The 15,415-nt window shown below is 47.8% G+C and overlaps 1 protein-coding gene across 1 annotated transcript in view; it reads right to left on the reverse strand.

Annotated features, from left to right (window-relative positions):
• Positions 1-12,188, reverse strand: part of LOC145360636 (semaphorin-7A-like) — a 60,977-nt gene extending 48,789 nt beyond the window's left edge. The window contains exon 1 of the mRNA XM_080215985.1: positions 11,955-12,188. Coding sequence (XP_080072111.1) covers positions 11,955-12,096 — 142 coding nt within the window. The 5' untranslated portion in view covers positions 12,097-12,188. The remainder of the gene's footprint in view (positions 1-11,954) is intronic.
• Positions 12,189-15,415: the final 3,227 nt, after the last annotated feature.

Consider the following 15,415-nt stretch of genomic DNA (forward strand, 5'->3'; position numbering starts at 1 on the left):
AGGTTGCGGTGTCCATGGTAGTCATGATGTGGAGATGCCGGTGTTGGACTGGGTTAAACACAGTAAAAAGTCTCACAACACCAGGTTTAAGTCCAACCAGTTTATTTGATAGTGAACCCACAAGCTTTCGGAAACACTGTCCCTTTGTCAGGTGTGTGGAAGGTTCTGATCAGAGAAGGCCACATGGAGGCACACACAGTTTACAGTGGGACTTTTTTACTGTGTTTACCCCAGTCCAATGTCAGCATCTCCGCATCATGACTACCATCGTCCAGCCCGAACTACCTGAATTCTCACAGAACACAAACACAAGTGGGCACTTCTGAGCTCCAGCAGTGATCACGATTCAAAGTTCCAATTCCTGCAGGTCATAAATCACAGACCCCCCCCACACAGTGCAGAAAGAGGACCTTCGGCCCATCGAGTCTGCACCAAAAACAACCCCACCCAGTCCCTATATTATACCCACTAATCCCTCTAACCTACACATCTCACGACACTAAGGGGCAATTTCTTAGCAAGGCCAATCAACCTAACCTGCACATCTTTGGACTGTGGGAGGAAACCCACGCAGACACGAAGAGAATGTGCAAACTCCACACAGACAGTGACCCGAGCCGGGAATCGAACCCAGGACCCTGGAGCTGTGAAGCAGCAGTGCTAACCCACTGTGCTACCGTGTCACCCCAAGGTCTTCCTCCCTTGGTCGTGATTCAGCCCCAGACTGAATCAGGAATTACAGTCCTGCAGTCATGACACAGTCCTTCAATCCAGTCACAATTCTAAAACCCTCTGCAGCAGTACTCGCATCCCTGTCTTTGAAGTTACTTGTGCAATAGTGGCCGTCCCCTTCCTATTAAAAGGCGATATCGCAATCTGCCTTCAGCAGCTGTCAAAAGCCAGTATCAAAAACTACCTTCTGTGTAACGATGTCCAACGAACACAAATAGATAAGAGTTAAAAAGTCTACAAAATAACAGCCAAATTAAACTCTCTCTCCATATAAAAATGAGAGTACGCAAGACATGCACAAATAACTTATATTAATGCCAAGGGCAGTACAAGTTTGAGAAGATCAGTCATGATGAAAGGTTATGCTCGTGACATATTCTAGATACAAAATCCATTCATCAGGTACAAAATCCATTGACCCTTTCCCATCTTCACTGGCCTTAATACCCAATACTAAGGACAGTAAAAAGTGAAGGAGTTGAGGCATCAGTCTTGGTCAAGTGGGCCTTTGCAATGATGAAAACAATACGTTTGAGACATTTCCTGCTGCAGTCTAGCTCATCCAGCTCAGCTGTTGAAGTACAAAGGGAGGCTAAGCATCTGCAGCTGCTGGCATCAGAGAGTGACCGAACGCTCTGTCAACCGCTTAACACAATTAACAAAGAAATTGTCTAAAACACTCGGGCAAGATTAAAATACAGAGGAAATGGTTTTAGATCAATGACCTCTCAGCAAGTAAAGTTTCCATCCACGGATCCTACTGACCTCCCGTTACTATTTCAGACTTACAGAAATCTCAGTGGCTCAGTTTCATTAGCACGGTGGTCAGCTCTGCTGCCTCACAGCGCCAGGGAGCCGGATTCGATTCTCGGCTTGGGTCACCGACTGCACGTTCTCCCCGTATCTGTGTGGGTTCCCTCCGGGTGCTCTGGTTTCCTCCCACAGTCCGAAGATTTGTGGGTTCGGGGAACTGGCCGTGCTAAAATTGCCCCTTAGTGTCAGCTGGACTAGCTAGAATAAATGCGCAGGGTTATGAGGATAGGGCCTGGGTGGGACTGTGGTCAGTGCAGGCTTGATGGGCCGAATGGCTTCCTTCTGCATTGCAGGGTTCTACAATTCATTCAACTCACCAACATCAATCCTTAATCAATCCCCTTCTTTCCTTCTATGTACTCTGCTTTGAGCTTTTAGCTCTGTTGTGTACCTGGAATGTTCCATTTCAGCGGGGGAGGGGAGGATCAAGGGTTCGGGGGGAGGGGAATCAGCGGTTGGGAGTGTGGGGTGAAGGGGGCAGAGGTCAGGGTGGGTTGGTCAGTAAGGGAGGGATAGTTGGGGATAGGGTCAGAGGTCAGAGGGTGATCGAGACAGTGTGGAGCTTGGTGGTCAAGGGTCTGGGTTAGAGGTCAGAGTTGGGGTGGTGTTGTCGGGGAGACTGGGAGTCGGTGGGGTCGGGACAGATGTTAGGGTGTGCTGGGGGTGGAGAGGAGGTGGGGGGGAGGGTTGGAGGTCCGGTCGGGTCTGCGGGTCAGAGGTCAGGGTTGGGATGGTGTTGTTGGGGAGACTGAAGGAGAGGGAGTTGGTGGGGTCAGGACAGATGTTAGGGTGTGGTGGGGGGTTGGGTGGGAGGTCCGGTCGGGTCCGCGGGTCAGAGGGGGTCGTGTTGGGTTGGGGCAGGTTGTGAGCCTGCAGGGGAAAATCCATGGGGGAGGGGTTAGTCAGAGTGGGGAGGGGACCCTAGCGGGGATCAGTCTTTTGATTTGATTTATTATTGCCACATGGTACAGTGAAAAGTATTGTTTCTTGCACACTATATGGATAGAGCATACTGTTCATAGAGTACAGAGGGGAGAAGGAAGGGAGAGGGTGCAGAATCTGTGTGTTTATAATAGCTACCCAGAAATGGAAAAGGGTTTAGTTCTTCTAACCATTTTGGAGCCATTATTAGTGTAACCCTCCCTTGGACAACACTTATACTTTTCCATTAGTATCCTAAAGGAGACAGAATTGTGGTCACTATTTGCCACATGTTCCCCTACTGAAACCTCGACCACCTGACCAGGCTCATTTCCCAGAACTAAATCCAGTATAGCCCCCTCTCTAGTCGGGCTAACTACATACTGCTCCAAACAGCCTTCCAGTACACATTTTACAAATTCTTCCCTGTCCAGACCCCCAGCCCTAGGCACCTTCCAATCCACCCCAGGGAGATTAAAGTCTCCCACTACAGCAACCCTATTTTTTCTGCACCTATCCAGAATTTCCTTACATATGCTTTCTTCCACTTCTCACGGGCTATTGGGTGGCCTATAGTACACCCCCAGCATAGTGATTGCACCCTTCCTGTTCTTGAACTCCACCCACAGCCACTCATTTCCTGACTCCTCTAAATTGTCCTCTCTCTGCACTGCTGTAATGTGCTCCCTAACTAACAACGCCACTCCCCCACCTCTTTCTGTCCCTCCTCTGTCACACCTGAAACACTTATACCCAGGAATATTTAGCTGCCAGTCCTGCCCTTCTTTTAACCACGTCTCTGTCACTGCCACCACATCCAAATTCCTTGTAAGCATTAAGGCTCTAAGTTCGTCCGTCTTACCCGTTACGCTCCTCGCGTTAAAGCAGACGCACTCCAGACCTCCAGGCCCACTCGGGTCCTCCTTCTCCAGGATGATTCTCTTCTCATCTAACCTTACCCTGGCACCCAACTCGCTCCCAATCCCAGTGCCTACTGAGCTATTGGTTCCATCCCACCGCCCACCCCCCCGCCACATTAGTTTAAACCCTGCCGAAACACTCCAGCTAAACTCCCAGTTAAGATATTCGTACCCTTCCCATTTAAGTGTTCCCCATCCTTCCTATACAGGTGTTGTTCTCTCTCGAAAACTTCCCAATGATTAACAAATGGAAAACCCTCCGTCTTGCACCAATCCTTCAGCCACACATTCAGTTGAAGGATCTTGGTATTCCGAGCCCCACTGTCACTAGGCACTGGTAGCAGTCCAGAGATTGCCACCCTGGAGGCCTTACTCTTTAGTCTAGCACCCATCTCCCTAAATTGCTTACGTATTTCCCCCCCTGCTCTTCCTTCCTACATCCTTCTCCCCTACATGTACAATCACATCCGCTTGGTTCCCTTTGATATTCCTTCTACCCTCTCTGGAACATCCTGTACCCCTGCTCCAGGGAGGCAGACTACCATGCTGGAGTCCACAGAACCGCCTATCTATTCCTCTAACCCTTCCATCCCCCACCACTATCTCACTTCTAGTCCCCTTCCTTCCCTCTGAGGCGATCTGGTCCTCCTGTCTTCCCTCTGGAAGATCACCTCCCTCATTTGCTGCCCTTCTCTTGATGTTTTGGGAGACTAACTCTGGGGTCCTCTTTGGAACGTGACCCTTCCGATGTTTGCCCTTCCTGACTGTTACCCAGCTGTCCTCCCCCTGAGGCCCTGGTGTCTCCACCTGACTGTAGTTCCTATCTATTATTGTTTCGTTCTCCCTTAATAAAAATAGATCGTCGAGCCGCAGCTCTAGCTCCCTGACCCGGTTCCTCAGGTGCTGAAGCTCCATACACTTAGCACAGATGTGGACCTCCAGGAGACGCAGTGTGTCCAGGAACTCCCGCATCTCACACTGGTCTCGCAATTGAACTTGCCATTTTATTTATTGCCCTTGGAGATCAGGCACTAAGGGGGGAAAAGAGAAGGCGAACACAGAAAAGAACCTACCTCACCTGAGCCTGCTTTCGCCTAAGCCCAGTGAGCCAAAGCCCTTACAGCTCCCACTCTGCTCCCTGCTCACTCCGCTGCCCGCTCCTGACACTGCCCGCTGTCTACTCTTACCTTCCTTTTATATTCCGCGCACCCTTCCCGACTACCCCCGCGCCTAACTTCAGCAAATTTTTAAAAAATACGCCGTGAAGCGGAAAAGGGAAAAAAAAAACCCACGAAAGAATGAACAGAGGTTCGGCAGCTCAGCAGCAGCCACCAGCACTCCTCTAATTGAACTGCTCCGAAGAACAATGAGGGGTTAGCGGGGTGGATACGGGGGTTCGGGTCTGGGTGGGATTGTGATCGCTGCAGACTCAATGGGCCAAATGGCCTCTTTCTGCACTGTATGTAGGGTTTCTATGAATGTGCAAACTCCACACAGGCAGTGACCCAAGCCAGGAATCGAAACCAGGTCACTGAAGCTGTGACACAGCAGTGCTAACCACTGCGCTACCGTGCCACCCATTCTCCCCATGCTTGCGTGGCTTTCCTTCGGGTGCTCTGGTTTCCTCCCACAGCCCAAAGATATGTAAGTTACATGGAATAGTGGGACAAATACGTGGGGTTACAGGGAAAGGACCTGGTAAGATTCTCTTTCAGAGAGTCAGTACAGACTTGATGGGCTGATGGCCTTCTTCTGCACTGTAGGGATTCTATGATTCCACCTGCACGTCTTATCTCTTTATCTAGCTTTCCCCAGGTGCATTAATGCTATTCATCTCCCTCTGCTAATTAGTTCTACGTTCTAAACACTCTCTAGGTGAAAATATTTCTCTTGAATTCCCAGAGGATTTAATAATGACTACCTTATATTAAGATCCCTAAATTTTGTTGCCGCATAGGTGGAGAATACCTTTTTCTACATCTATCCTATTAGTCACCTTTATAGTTTTAAAGAGTTCCGTCACCCCTAAGCTCTCTCTGCTTCAGAGAAAAGAGCTTTAGCCTCTTGCAAGGCTACTATAACCGAGCTTTTAAGCTACAGCCCCCTCTGCGTGTTTGGTTGCGTGTAATCGATCCTAGGGCGGCACGGTGGTTAGCACTGCTGCCTCACAGCACCGGGGACCCAGGTTCGATTCCCAGTGGAGGAAGGATGTTCTTGCTCCAGAGGGAGTGCAGAGAACAATTACCAGACTGATTCCTGGGATGACGGGGCTGACGTATGAGGCAAGACTGAGTCAGTTAGGATGGTTATTTGCTGGAGTTCAGAAGAATGAGTGGGGGGGAGATCTCATTGAAACCTATTAAATTCTAACAGGGTTAGGCAGGATAAAGACAGGACATTCTCCCCGTGCCTCCGATTTCCTCCCACAGTCCAAGGATGATCTAAGTACATATAGAAGATGGCAAATCATAACTGTTTAAATAATGTGTAAATGTACTTTTAAAACTTTCCCAGAAAAATCAGACACTCAGTTTGAGATGTGCAGTGGTGAGTCACGGTAGTGGATAGTGAGGTAGAATTGGTCTGGGCTGAAATCATGAGTAGCAGGAGAAAGAAGACAGGGGTTGGGAATAGTGTATGGAGAAGGCGGTCAATGGGGAAATATCAAGGATTCCAAATTGACCCTTAATGCCCCAAGATTTAGGGGGATCATTGGGTAAACGTGTGGGGTTACAGGGATAAGGTGGTCCTGGGTAAGATGCTCTGTCGGTGCAGATGGGCCAAATGGCCTATTTCTCCACTGTAGGGATTCTGCGTTGTAACATAGGTAAATATAAAACTCCACTGCACCCCATCACACCACCCCCCCCCCCACCATGCCAATGATGCAATTTGTAAGTTGCACAGAGTTGTGTTGTCTAATACTTTTAGCACTCCCTCCATTGCAGACACATGAATCACTCCAAAGTATCAGTTATTCCCAACAGATACTATGACAGTTACATTGATCAGGAAGCTAAACCTGACCACCTCATCTCCAGTCACCATGACGTTAATGTAATTTGATTATCCTATTGTATCTCATCTTCCCAACAACTGTAACATTCTCTCTCTCTCTGAACCCACCAACTCAAACCCCGCAGGATCTTAAAAGACTTCTCCTAGTTTAATGCTTTTCCAGAGACCCTGAACGTTGGAACCCGCTGCATTGTAAGAGTGCCTTTTGGCTAAGATCAAGTGCAGTGTTGACATGCTGTGCTCGGTTGAAGGGACTGGGTTACATTTTAGCTTCGTTTGAAGCAATTTTTAAAAGCGGCATCTCAGCTTTTTGGCTGCGGAGATTCAAATGAGATTAAGCCTTGGAGGAGGAGCAATGCCTACTCCGATCAGCTTGGAACATGTAGATCAAGCCTAGGACAGGTGGTGAGAGCCCTGTCTTGCCAGCTTAGATCGGGAATGTTTCAACTTGTTGAGACTCTGAATTGAACTTGGTTGCATTGGAATAAAAAAAGAGAGAGAGTGCAACAAAAAGAATTGCTGCAACTGCATTGTTAAACGTTGCTACAATTCCAATAAATTATACTGTTGTGAAAGCTCAGGGAATCATTTTGCAATAGATACCCGTGGCTAACGCTATAAGAATGTATCTGCTCTTCCGTGGTGAATGTGCAGTCAAGGTGAGCGGATATGAGGTGGTAAGGTTTAGGTCACTGATCAATGTAACTGTCATAGTACCTGTTGGTAATAACTTGCCTGTTACAGCAAATAAGCTCCATGTACAGCCAGTGACCCGAGCCAGGAATTGAACCTGGGTCCCTGAAGCAGCAGTGCTAACCACTGTGTTGCCATGCTGCACCCCACGGTGATTCTAGGTCGCTGTAAATGCAAAGGTTTGCAAATGTACATGTGCACTTGCAAATGTGCCACATTCGATGCAGTAATGTTGTTCGCAACCTTTTAAGCAAGAATTGTCGCTTGTGCAACAGATCCTGTTCTGAGCAGAACCTCAACAATTATTACCAAAACATTTGCACTTACAGCAACCTAGAATCACCGTGGCGCACGGCACGGTAGCACAGTGCTGCTTCAGGGACCCAGGTTCGATTCCCGACTTGGGTCACTGCCTGTGTGGAGTTTGCACATTCTCCCCGTGTCTGCATGGGTTTCCTCCGGGTGCTCCGATTTCCTCTTATACTCCAAAGATGTGCAAATTAGGTTGATTGGTCATGCTAAAAACTGCCCCTTAGTGTCCTGAGATGCGTAGGTTAGAGGGATTAGCTGGTAAATATGTAGGGATATGGGGATAGGACCTGGGTGGGATTGTGGTCAATGCAGACTTGATGGGCTGAATGGCCTCTTTCTGCACTGTAGGGTTTCTATGACAGAAAATAGGAACAGGAGGAGGCCATTCAACCTTTCCAGCCTGCTCCATTATTCATTCTGATCACAGCTGCTCATCCAACTCAACAGCCTGATCCCACCTTCCCCCCAATATCCTTTGACCCCCTTCGCCCCAAATGCTCTGTCTAACTCCTTCTTGAAAACATATGATGGTTTGGTCTCAGCTGCTTTCCGTGCTGTGAATTCCACAGGCTGACCACTCTCTGGGTGAAGAAATTTCTCCTCATCCTAAACAGTCTACCCTGTATCCTCAGGCTGGGACCCTTGGCTGCAACCTCAGGCTGTGACCATCTTGCATTAAGTTGACCTTTCTCTACACCCTAGCTATGACTGTAACACTACATTCTGCACCCTCTCCTTTCTTTCTCGGTGTTTTATCTGTATAGCGTGCAAGAAACAATACTTTTCACTGTATACAAATATATATGTGATAATAATAAATCAAATCAAATTTATTAGTTCTGGACACCCCATCATCAAGAACACCCTTCCTGCCTCTACCCTGTCTAACCCCGTTGGAATTTTATTGGTTTCTATGAGATGCTCTCTCACTCTTCAGAATTCCAGTGAATACAATCATAATTGACTCAATCTTTCCTCAAACATCAGTCCCGCTATCCTAGGAATCAATCTGACAAACTTTCTCTGCACTCCATCTGGAGCAAGAACATCCTTCCTCAGATAAGGACACCAAAGCTGTACACAATGTTCCAGATCTGGCCCTCACCAAGGTCCTATAATTGCAATAAGACATTCCAGTTCCTGTATTCAAATCAAAGACCAACACAACCATTTGCCGTTTTTACTGCCTGCTGCACCTAAGAACATAAGAAATAGGAGGAGTAGGCCATCTAGCCCTTCAAGCCTGCACCGCCATTCAATAAGATCATGGCTGATCTGAAGCGGATCAGTTCCACTTTCCCGCTTTCTCCCCATAACCCTTAATTCCCCTGTCTATCAGAAACCTATCTACCCGTGACTTAAATATATTCAGCGAGGTAGCCTCCACCACTTCAACGGGCAGAGAATTCCAGAGATTCACCACCCTTTCAGTGAAGAAGTTCCTCCTCAACTCTGATCTAAACTGCGCCCCCCCCTTATTTTGAGGCTGTGCCCTCTAGTCCTGCTATCCTTTCTAAGCAGGAAGAATCTCTCTACCTCTACCCTATCCATCCCCTTCATTATCTTATATGTCTCTATAAGATCCCCCCCTCTCGTCCTTCTAAACTCTATCAAGTACAGACCCAATCTATTCAATCTCTCTTCATAGTCCAACCCTCTCATCTCCGGTATCAGCCTGGTGAACCTTCTCTGCACTCCCTGCAAGGCCAATATATCCTTCCACAAGTGCGGCGACCAAAACTGCACACAGTACTCCAGCTGCGGCCTCACCAGTGCCCTGTACAGTTGCAGCAAGACCTCCCTGCTTTTACATTCTATCCCCCTCACTATAAAGACCTGCGTGCTTATCTTCAGCGACTGGTGCACAAGGACTCCGAGGTCATGTCGCACCTTTCCCTTTAAATCTACAGCCATTCAGATGATAATCTGCCTTCCTGTTTTTGCTACCAAAGTGGATAACCTCACATTTATCCACATGCATTTGCTCACTCGCTCAACTTGTCCAAACCACGCTGAAGCATCTCTGCATTCTCCTCACAGCTCACCCTCCCACCCAGCTTTGTGCCACCTGCCAACCTGCAGATACTACAGTTAGTTCCCTCATCTAAATCATTAGTATGTATCGTGAATAGCTGGAGTCTCAGCACTGATCACTGCAGTACCCCACTACTTACTGCCATTGGGAAAAAGACCCCGTTTATTCCTACCCTTTGTTTCCTGTCTGCCAACCAGTTTTCTATCTATACACTCCCCCAATCCCACACGCTTTAATATTACAAGCTAATCTCCTACGTGGGACATTGTTAAAAGCCTTCTGAAAGTTCAAACAAGCCACATCCACTGGCTCCCCCTCATCAACTCTACAATTCAAATCACTTTGTAAAGTGTGATTTCTCTTTCATAAATCCATGCCGACTCTACCCAACTCTGCCACTGTTTTGCTATAAAATCTTTGATAACAGATTCTAGAATTTTCCCCACTACCGACGTTAGGCTGACTGCTCTGTAAGTCCCTGCTTTCTCTCTACCTCCCTTTGTTAAAATACTGGGGTTACATTCGCTACCCTCCAATCTGTAGGAACTGCTCCAGTTTATGGAATCCTGGAAAATGACCACCAATGCATCCAGTATTTCTGGGCTCACTCTGGGGTGTAGATTATCAGGCCCTGGGGATTTATCCGTCTTCAGTCAAATAAATTCCCCCCAAATCATTTCTCTACGAATATTAATTTTCTTCAGTTCCTCTGTCTCACTAAACCGTGTTTTCCCCAATGGTTCTGGTAATGTTATTTGTGTCCCACTTTGTGAAGATAGGACCAAAGTATATATACACTTAGTCCCCATTGTAAATTCCCCTGTTTTTGACTATAAGGGACCTACATTTAACTTCACCGATCCTTTTTCTCCTCACATACCTATTGGAGCTTTTACAGTTTTTAATGTTCCCTGCAAGGTTACTCACACACTCTATTTTCCCCTTCTTAATCAATCCATCGAATCATAGGATCCCACAGTGCAGAAAGAGGCCATTCGGCCCATCGAGTCTGCACCGACCCAGGTCCTATCCCCATAACACCACACATTTGCCCTGCTAATCCCCCTGACACTAGAGTCAATTTAGTATGGTCAAACTAACCCACATGGAACGTGGGAGAAAACCAGAGCACCTGGAGGCAACCCACGCAGACACGGGGAGAACGTGCAAACTCAGTCAGTGACCCAAGCCGGGAATCGAACCCAGGTCTCTGGCGCTGTGAGGGAGAAGTGCTAAGCACTGTGCCACCAAAGTGTTGAATGTTTGCGATAGTCTATCCACCATCATCCCTTGAAGTAACATCTCCCCACCTATCATATCCAACGTGCACCCCCTATCATTATAGTTTCCTTTATTAAGGTTCAGGACCCTTGATTCAGAGTCAACTGCATCAATCTTCATCTGGATGGGAAAATTCTATCATATTAATGATCACTCATCCCCAAGGGGTCTCACACAACTAGATTGCCAATTATTTCTTTCTCATTGGTCTATCTCTAGTATTGTCTAATCAAAAGAGAGATCGATAGATTCACAATGAGATATGGATTGATACAGAAACAGATAACAGCAAGCACAGAATATTTGCAGCATAGAGAGAGGCCACTATGCTCATCCTAGCTCAGCTGGCTGATAAAATAACCCCCAACCCAATCGCACTCCCCTGGTCCGTAGTGCTGTGGGTTACCACACTTAGCATCCCAACAGGAGGAGGCCATTTGGCCCATCGAGCCTGTACTGACAACAATGCTACCAAGGCCCTTTTTCAGGGAGTGAGTTGTAGACCACCTCTCCCCCTATCCAAGCCCCTCACAACATTGTCCCCCCCCACCATGAAATCCCTAACCACCCCTCCCCCCCCCCCCCCCCCACACACACACACACACACCACTACTTAAATTGTCAACAATCCTGAGTGTGTTCATAACTACACAACACATTGAAGATAACCAGTACTTAAATTGGTAGAGATACAGAATCAGAGGGATAGGTAGAGATAGGAAGATGGAGAAAAAAAGAGAGGTAAAGACATAGGGGCAAAAATAGAGAAATGAAGGTGGATACATGTGATGAGAAATGAAGATTGGGATCAGTCAATATCCCTACCACGGGATTATTAAAATGACTCTACCCTAGAGCGAGATGGAGCTACGCATCAATAAATATCACTGAGTAAATATACAGAGTAAAAAGTCTCACAACACCAGGTTTTAGTCCAACCTATTTATTTGATAATCAAATAAATAGGTTGGACTAAAACCTGGTGTTGTCAGACTTTTTACTGTGTTTACACCAGTCCAACGCCGGCATACCCACATCATAAATATACAGACAGAGAGAGAGATTCCGAGGCCGAATCACAGGCAAATGCGGATTTGTCATTGAAACATCGACCCCTGGCAGCTCCCCCTCCCCAGGACCCTGCCGCTGGACAGGGACCCCTGCACCAGCAACCCCCCCCCCCCCCAACAAAAAAAAACCCGCCGTGGGGCTCAGGACCCTCTGCTTACCTGCGAGGTTGAGTTTGAGTCGGGGTGAGGTGAAGGCTGAGATGCAGCCGAGGAGCTGGAAGAGGAGGAGGACTGAGACTGGCAAAATGCCCCCCCTTTCCCTGTGAGTGGAGCGGCCGCCGGGGGTTCCGGAGCTGTACATCTCTGTGTAAAGCTGTGTCAATATCAGTGTTAGACCCCAGCTCTGCGCTCACGCCCTCCACAACACGCTCTGTGGAGTAAACGCCACGCCAGTATCATTATCAACCAGACAGAAGAGGCGTGGAGCTCAGTCATCGCGGGGGTGGGGGCGGTAGCACAGTTCCAGGACTTTTTCCCGGTCTCGGGGTCACTGTCTGTGGGGAGTTTGCACATTCTCCTCGTGTCTGTGTGGGTTTCCTCCCACACTCCAAAGATGTGTGGGTTAGGTTGATTGGTCGTGCTAAGAGATTGCCCCTTAGTGTCCAGGGATGTGTAGGTTAGGGGGATTAGTGGGTAAATGTATGGGGATAGGGCCTGGGTGGGATTGTGGTCGGTGCAGACTCGATGGACCGAAGGGCCTTTCTCTGCACTGTAGGGTTCTATGTATAATCTAAAACTAAACTCTTGTTAGTCTCTTCACCGACAGTGCCTGACCCACTGAGCATTTCCAGCACTTTTAGCTTTTAATTTAAATTAAATGATTAGTTGCTTATTTATGAAAAGTGCTCTCACAACACCTGGTTAAAGTCCAACCGGTTTATTTGGTAGCGCCAGCTTTTGGGGCTCTGCCCCTTCATCAGGTGAGTGGGGAGTTCAGTTCACAAGCAGGACGTATAAAGACACAAACTCAATTTACAAAATAATGGTTGGAATGCGAGTCTTTACAGGTAATCAAGTCTTTACAGGTACAGACAATGTGAGTGGAGAGAGCATTAAGCACAGGTTAAAGGGATGTGTATTGTCTCCAAACAGGACAGTGAGTGAGATTTTGCAAACCCAGGCAAGTCATGGGGGTTACAGATAGTGTGACATGAACCCAAGATCCCAGTTGAGGCTGTCCTCATGTGTGCGGAACTTGGCTATCAGTCTCTGCTCAGCGACTCTGCACTGTCGTGTGTGATGAAGGCTGCCTTGGAGAACGCTTACCCGAAGATCAGAGGCTGAATGCCCGTGACCGCTGAAGTGATTGCCAATAGGAAGAGAACAGTCTTGCCTGGTGATTGTCAAGCGATGTTCATTCATTCATTGTTGTAGCGTCTGCATGGTCTCCCCAGTGTACCATGCCTTGGGATATCCTTTCCTGCAGCGTCTCAGGTAGACAACATCGGCTGAGTCGCAACAGTATGTGCCGTGTTCCTGATAGATGGTGGTGATGGCATCATGTCAATGATCCGGCACACCTTGCAGAGGTTGCTGAGACAGGGTTGTGTGGTGTCATGGTCACTGTTCTCCTGAGGGCTGGGCAGTTTGCTGCAGACCATGGTTTGTTTGAGGTTGTGCGGTTGTTTGAAGGCAAGTAGTGAGGGTGTGGGGATGGCCTTGGCGAGATGTTCATCTTCATCGATGACATATTGAAGGAAATGGCGAAGATGTCGCAGCTTAGTAGTGTTGAAGAGCAGAAGGATCTTGGGGTCCGGGTCCACAGGACTCTTAAATCGGCCTCGCAGGTGGAGGATGTGGTCAAGAAGGCGTATGGTGTACTGGCCTTCATTAATCGAGGGATTGAGTTTAGGAATCGGGAGGTAATGCTGCAACTTTATAAGACCCTTGTCAGGCCTCATTTGGAGTACTGTGCGCAGTTCTGGTCGCCTCACTATAGGAAAGACGTAGAAGCTATTGAAAGGGTACAGAGGAGATTTACAAGGATGTTGCCTGGACTGGGAGGCATGCCTTATGAAGATAGGTTGAGGGAGCTGGGACTCTTCTCCCTGGAGAGACGAAGGTTGAGAGGCGACCTGATAGAAGTTTATAAAATGTTGAGAGGAATAGATAGGGTGGATTCTCAGAGGCTATTTCCCCGGGTTGAAATGGTCGCTATGAGAGGACACAGATTTAAGGTGCGGGGAGGAAAGTACAGAAGTGATGTTAGGGGTAAGTTTTTCACTCAGAGGGTGGTGAGTGAATGGAATCGGCTGCTGTCAGTGGTGGTGGAGGCGAACTCGCTGGGGTCTTTTAAAAGACTTCTGGATGAGTATATGGGGTTTAATGGGATTGGGGGTTATAGATAGGTCTATAGATTGGTAGGTGTTGATGTGATCGGCGCAACTCGTGGGCCAAAGGGCCTGTTTGTGCTGTAGTGTTCTATGTTCTATGTTCTCCACTCCAGAGAAATACTGGACGACGAAGGGTACTCTGTCCACCGTGTCCCGTGTTTGTCTTCTGAGGAGGTCGGTGTGGTTTTTCGCTATGACGCACTGGAACTGTCGATCGATGAGTCAATATGGCACTCGATTCATCCTATTTCCATAACATCCCCCATTTAGATGGCCAATCCACCTAACAATGCTGCAACGAAGTTATAGACAGTCACCCGAGGCCGGGTGTGAACGCGAGTTCCCTGACGCTGGGAGGTAGCAGTGCTAACTGCTGTGCCACCACATCTTTGGACATAAAGGGCAATTTAGCACAGCCAATCCACATAACCTGTACATCTTTGGACTGTGGGAGGAAACTGGAGCACCCGGATGCTCGGGTTTCCTCCCACAGTCCAAAGATGTGCAGGTTAGGTTGATTGGCCATGCGAAATTGCCGCTTATTGTTCCAGGATGTGTCGGTTAGGGGGATTAGTTAGACAAATATGTTGGGTTATGGGGTGGGATTGTAGTCAGTGCAGACTCGATGGGCCAAATGGCCTCCTTCGGCCCTGTAAGGTTTCTATGATTCTATGAGTTCAATGATAGTGAGCCAGATGGGTCTTGGTGACAATCAGTGATAGTTGCCATGGTCACCAATAGCGATGTTATTGTTTAATTCCAAATGTGGTTCAGTGAGTTTTAAATGCTACCAGCTGTTGTGGTGAGGTTTTACTATCACTTGGACAACTGGCCTACTCCTGCTCCTATTTCTTATGTTAAATGCAACTGCATCACATTATAGCTGAGTTTAGATTTTTCAATTATTATTCCCATTGGCTTCAATAAAAACAAAACTGAAACAAGTTTCAGCTAGGTGGCTAACCGTTTTACGTCAAAAAATCCAAGATCAGCCCCATGACTGAAGGAGTGCTGCTCTGTCAGAGATCAGGCGTAAGATTGTTTGCTCAGAATTCCACAAGGATGTGGTCAGCACCATTCCAGTAATGAAGGAGTCCGTCACAAGGTGCATCGTGACATTGGCTCCACATAATGACCAACAGTAACGAGGGAAAATCCCGGCAAGGCCTTACGGCTCTCAGAAGGCATCACTCTATCCCCGATTGTCATTGTTTTGGGGTCACCAGCGGCGACCAGTTGAACTGGACGGGACTTATCAGCAACGCGGCTACTAATGGCTGACCACTC

This window comes from Carcharhinus amblyrhynchos, chromosome 32, assembly GCF_965287045.1.
Source record: "Carcharhinus amblyrhynchos chromosome 32, sCarAmb.v2.hapA, whole genome shotgun sequence".
Lineage (NCBI taxonomy): Eukaryota > Metazoa > Chordata > Chondrichthyes > Carcharhiniformes > Carcharhinidae > Carcharhinus > Carcharhinus amblyrhynchos.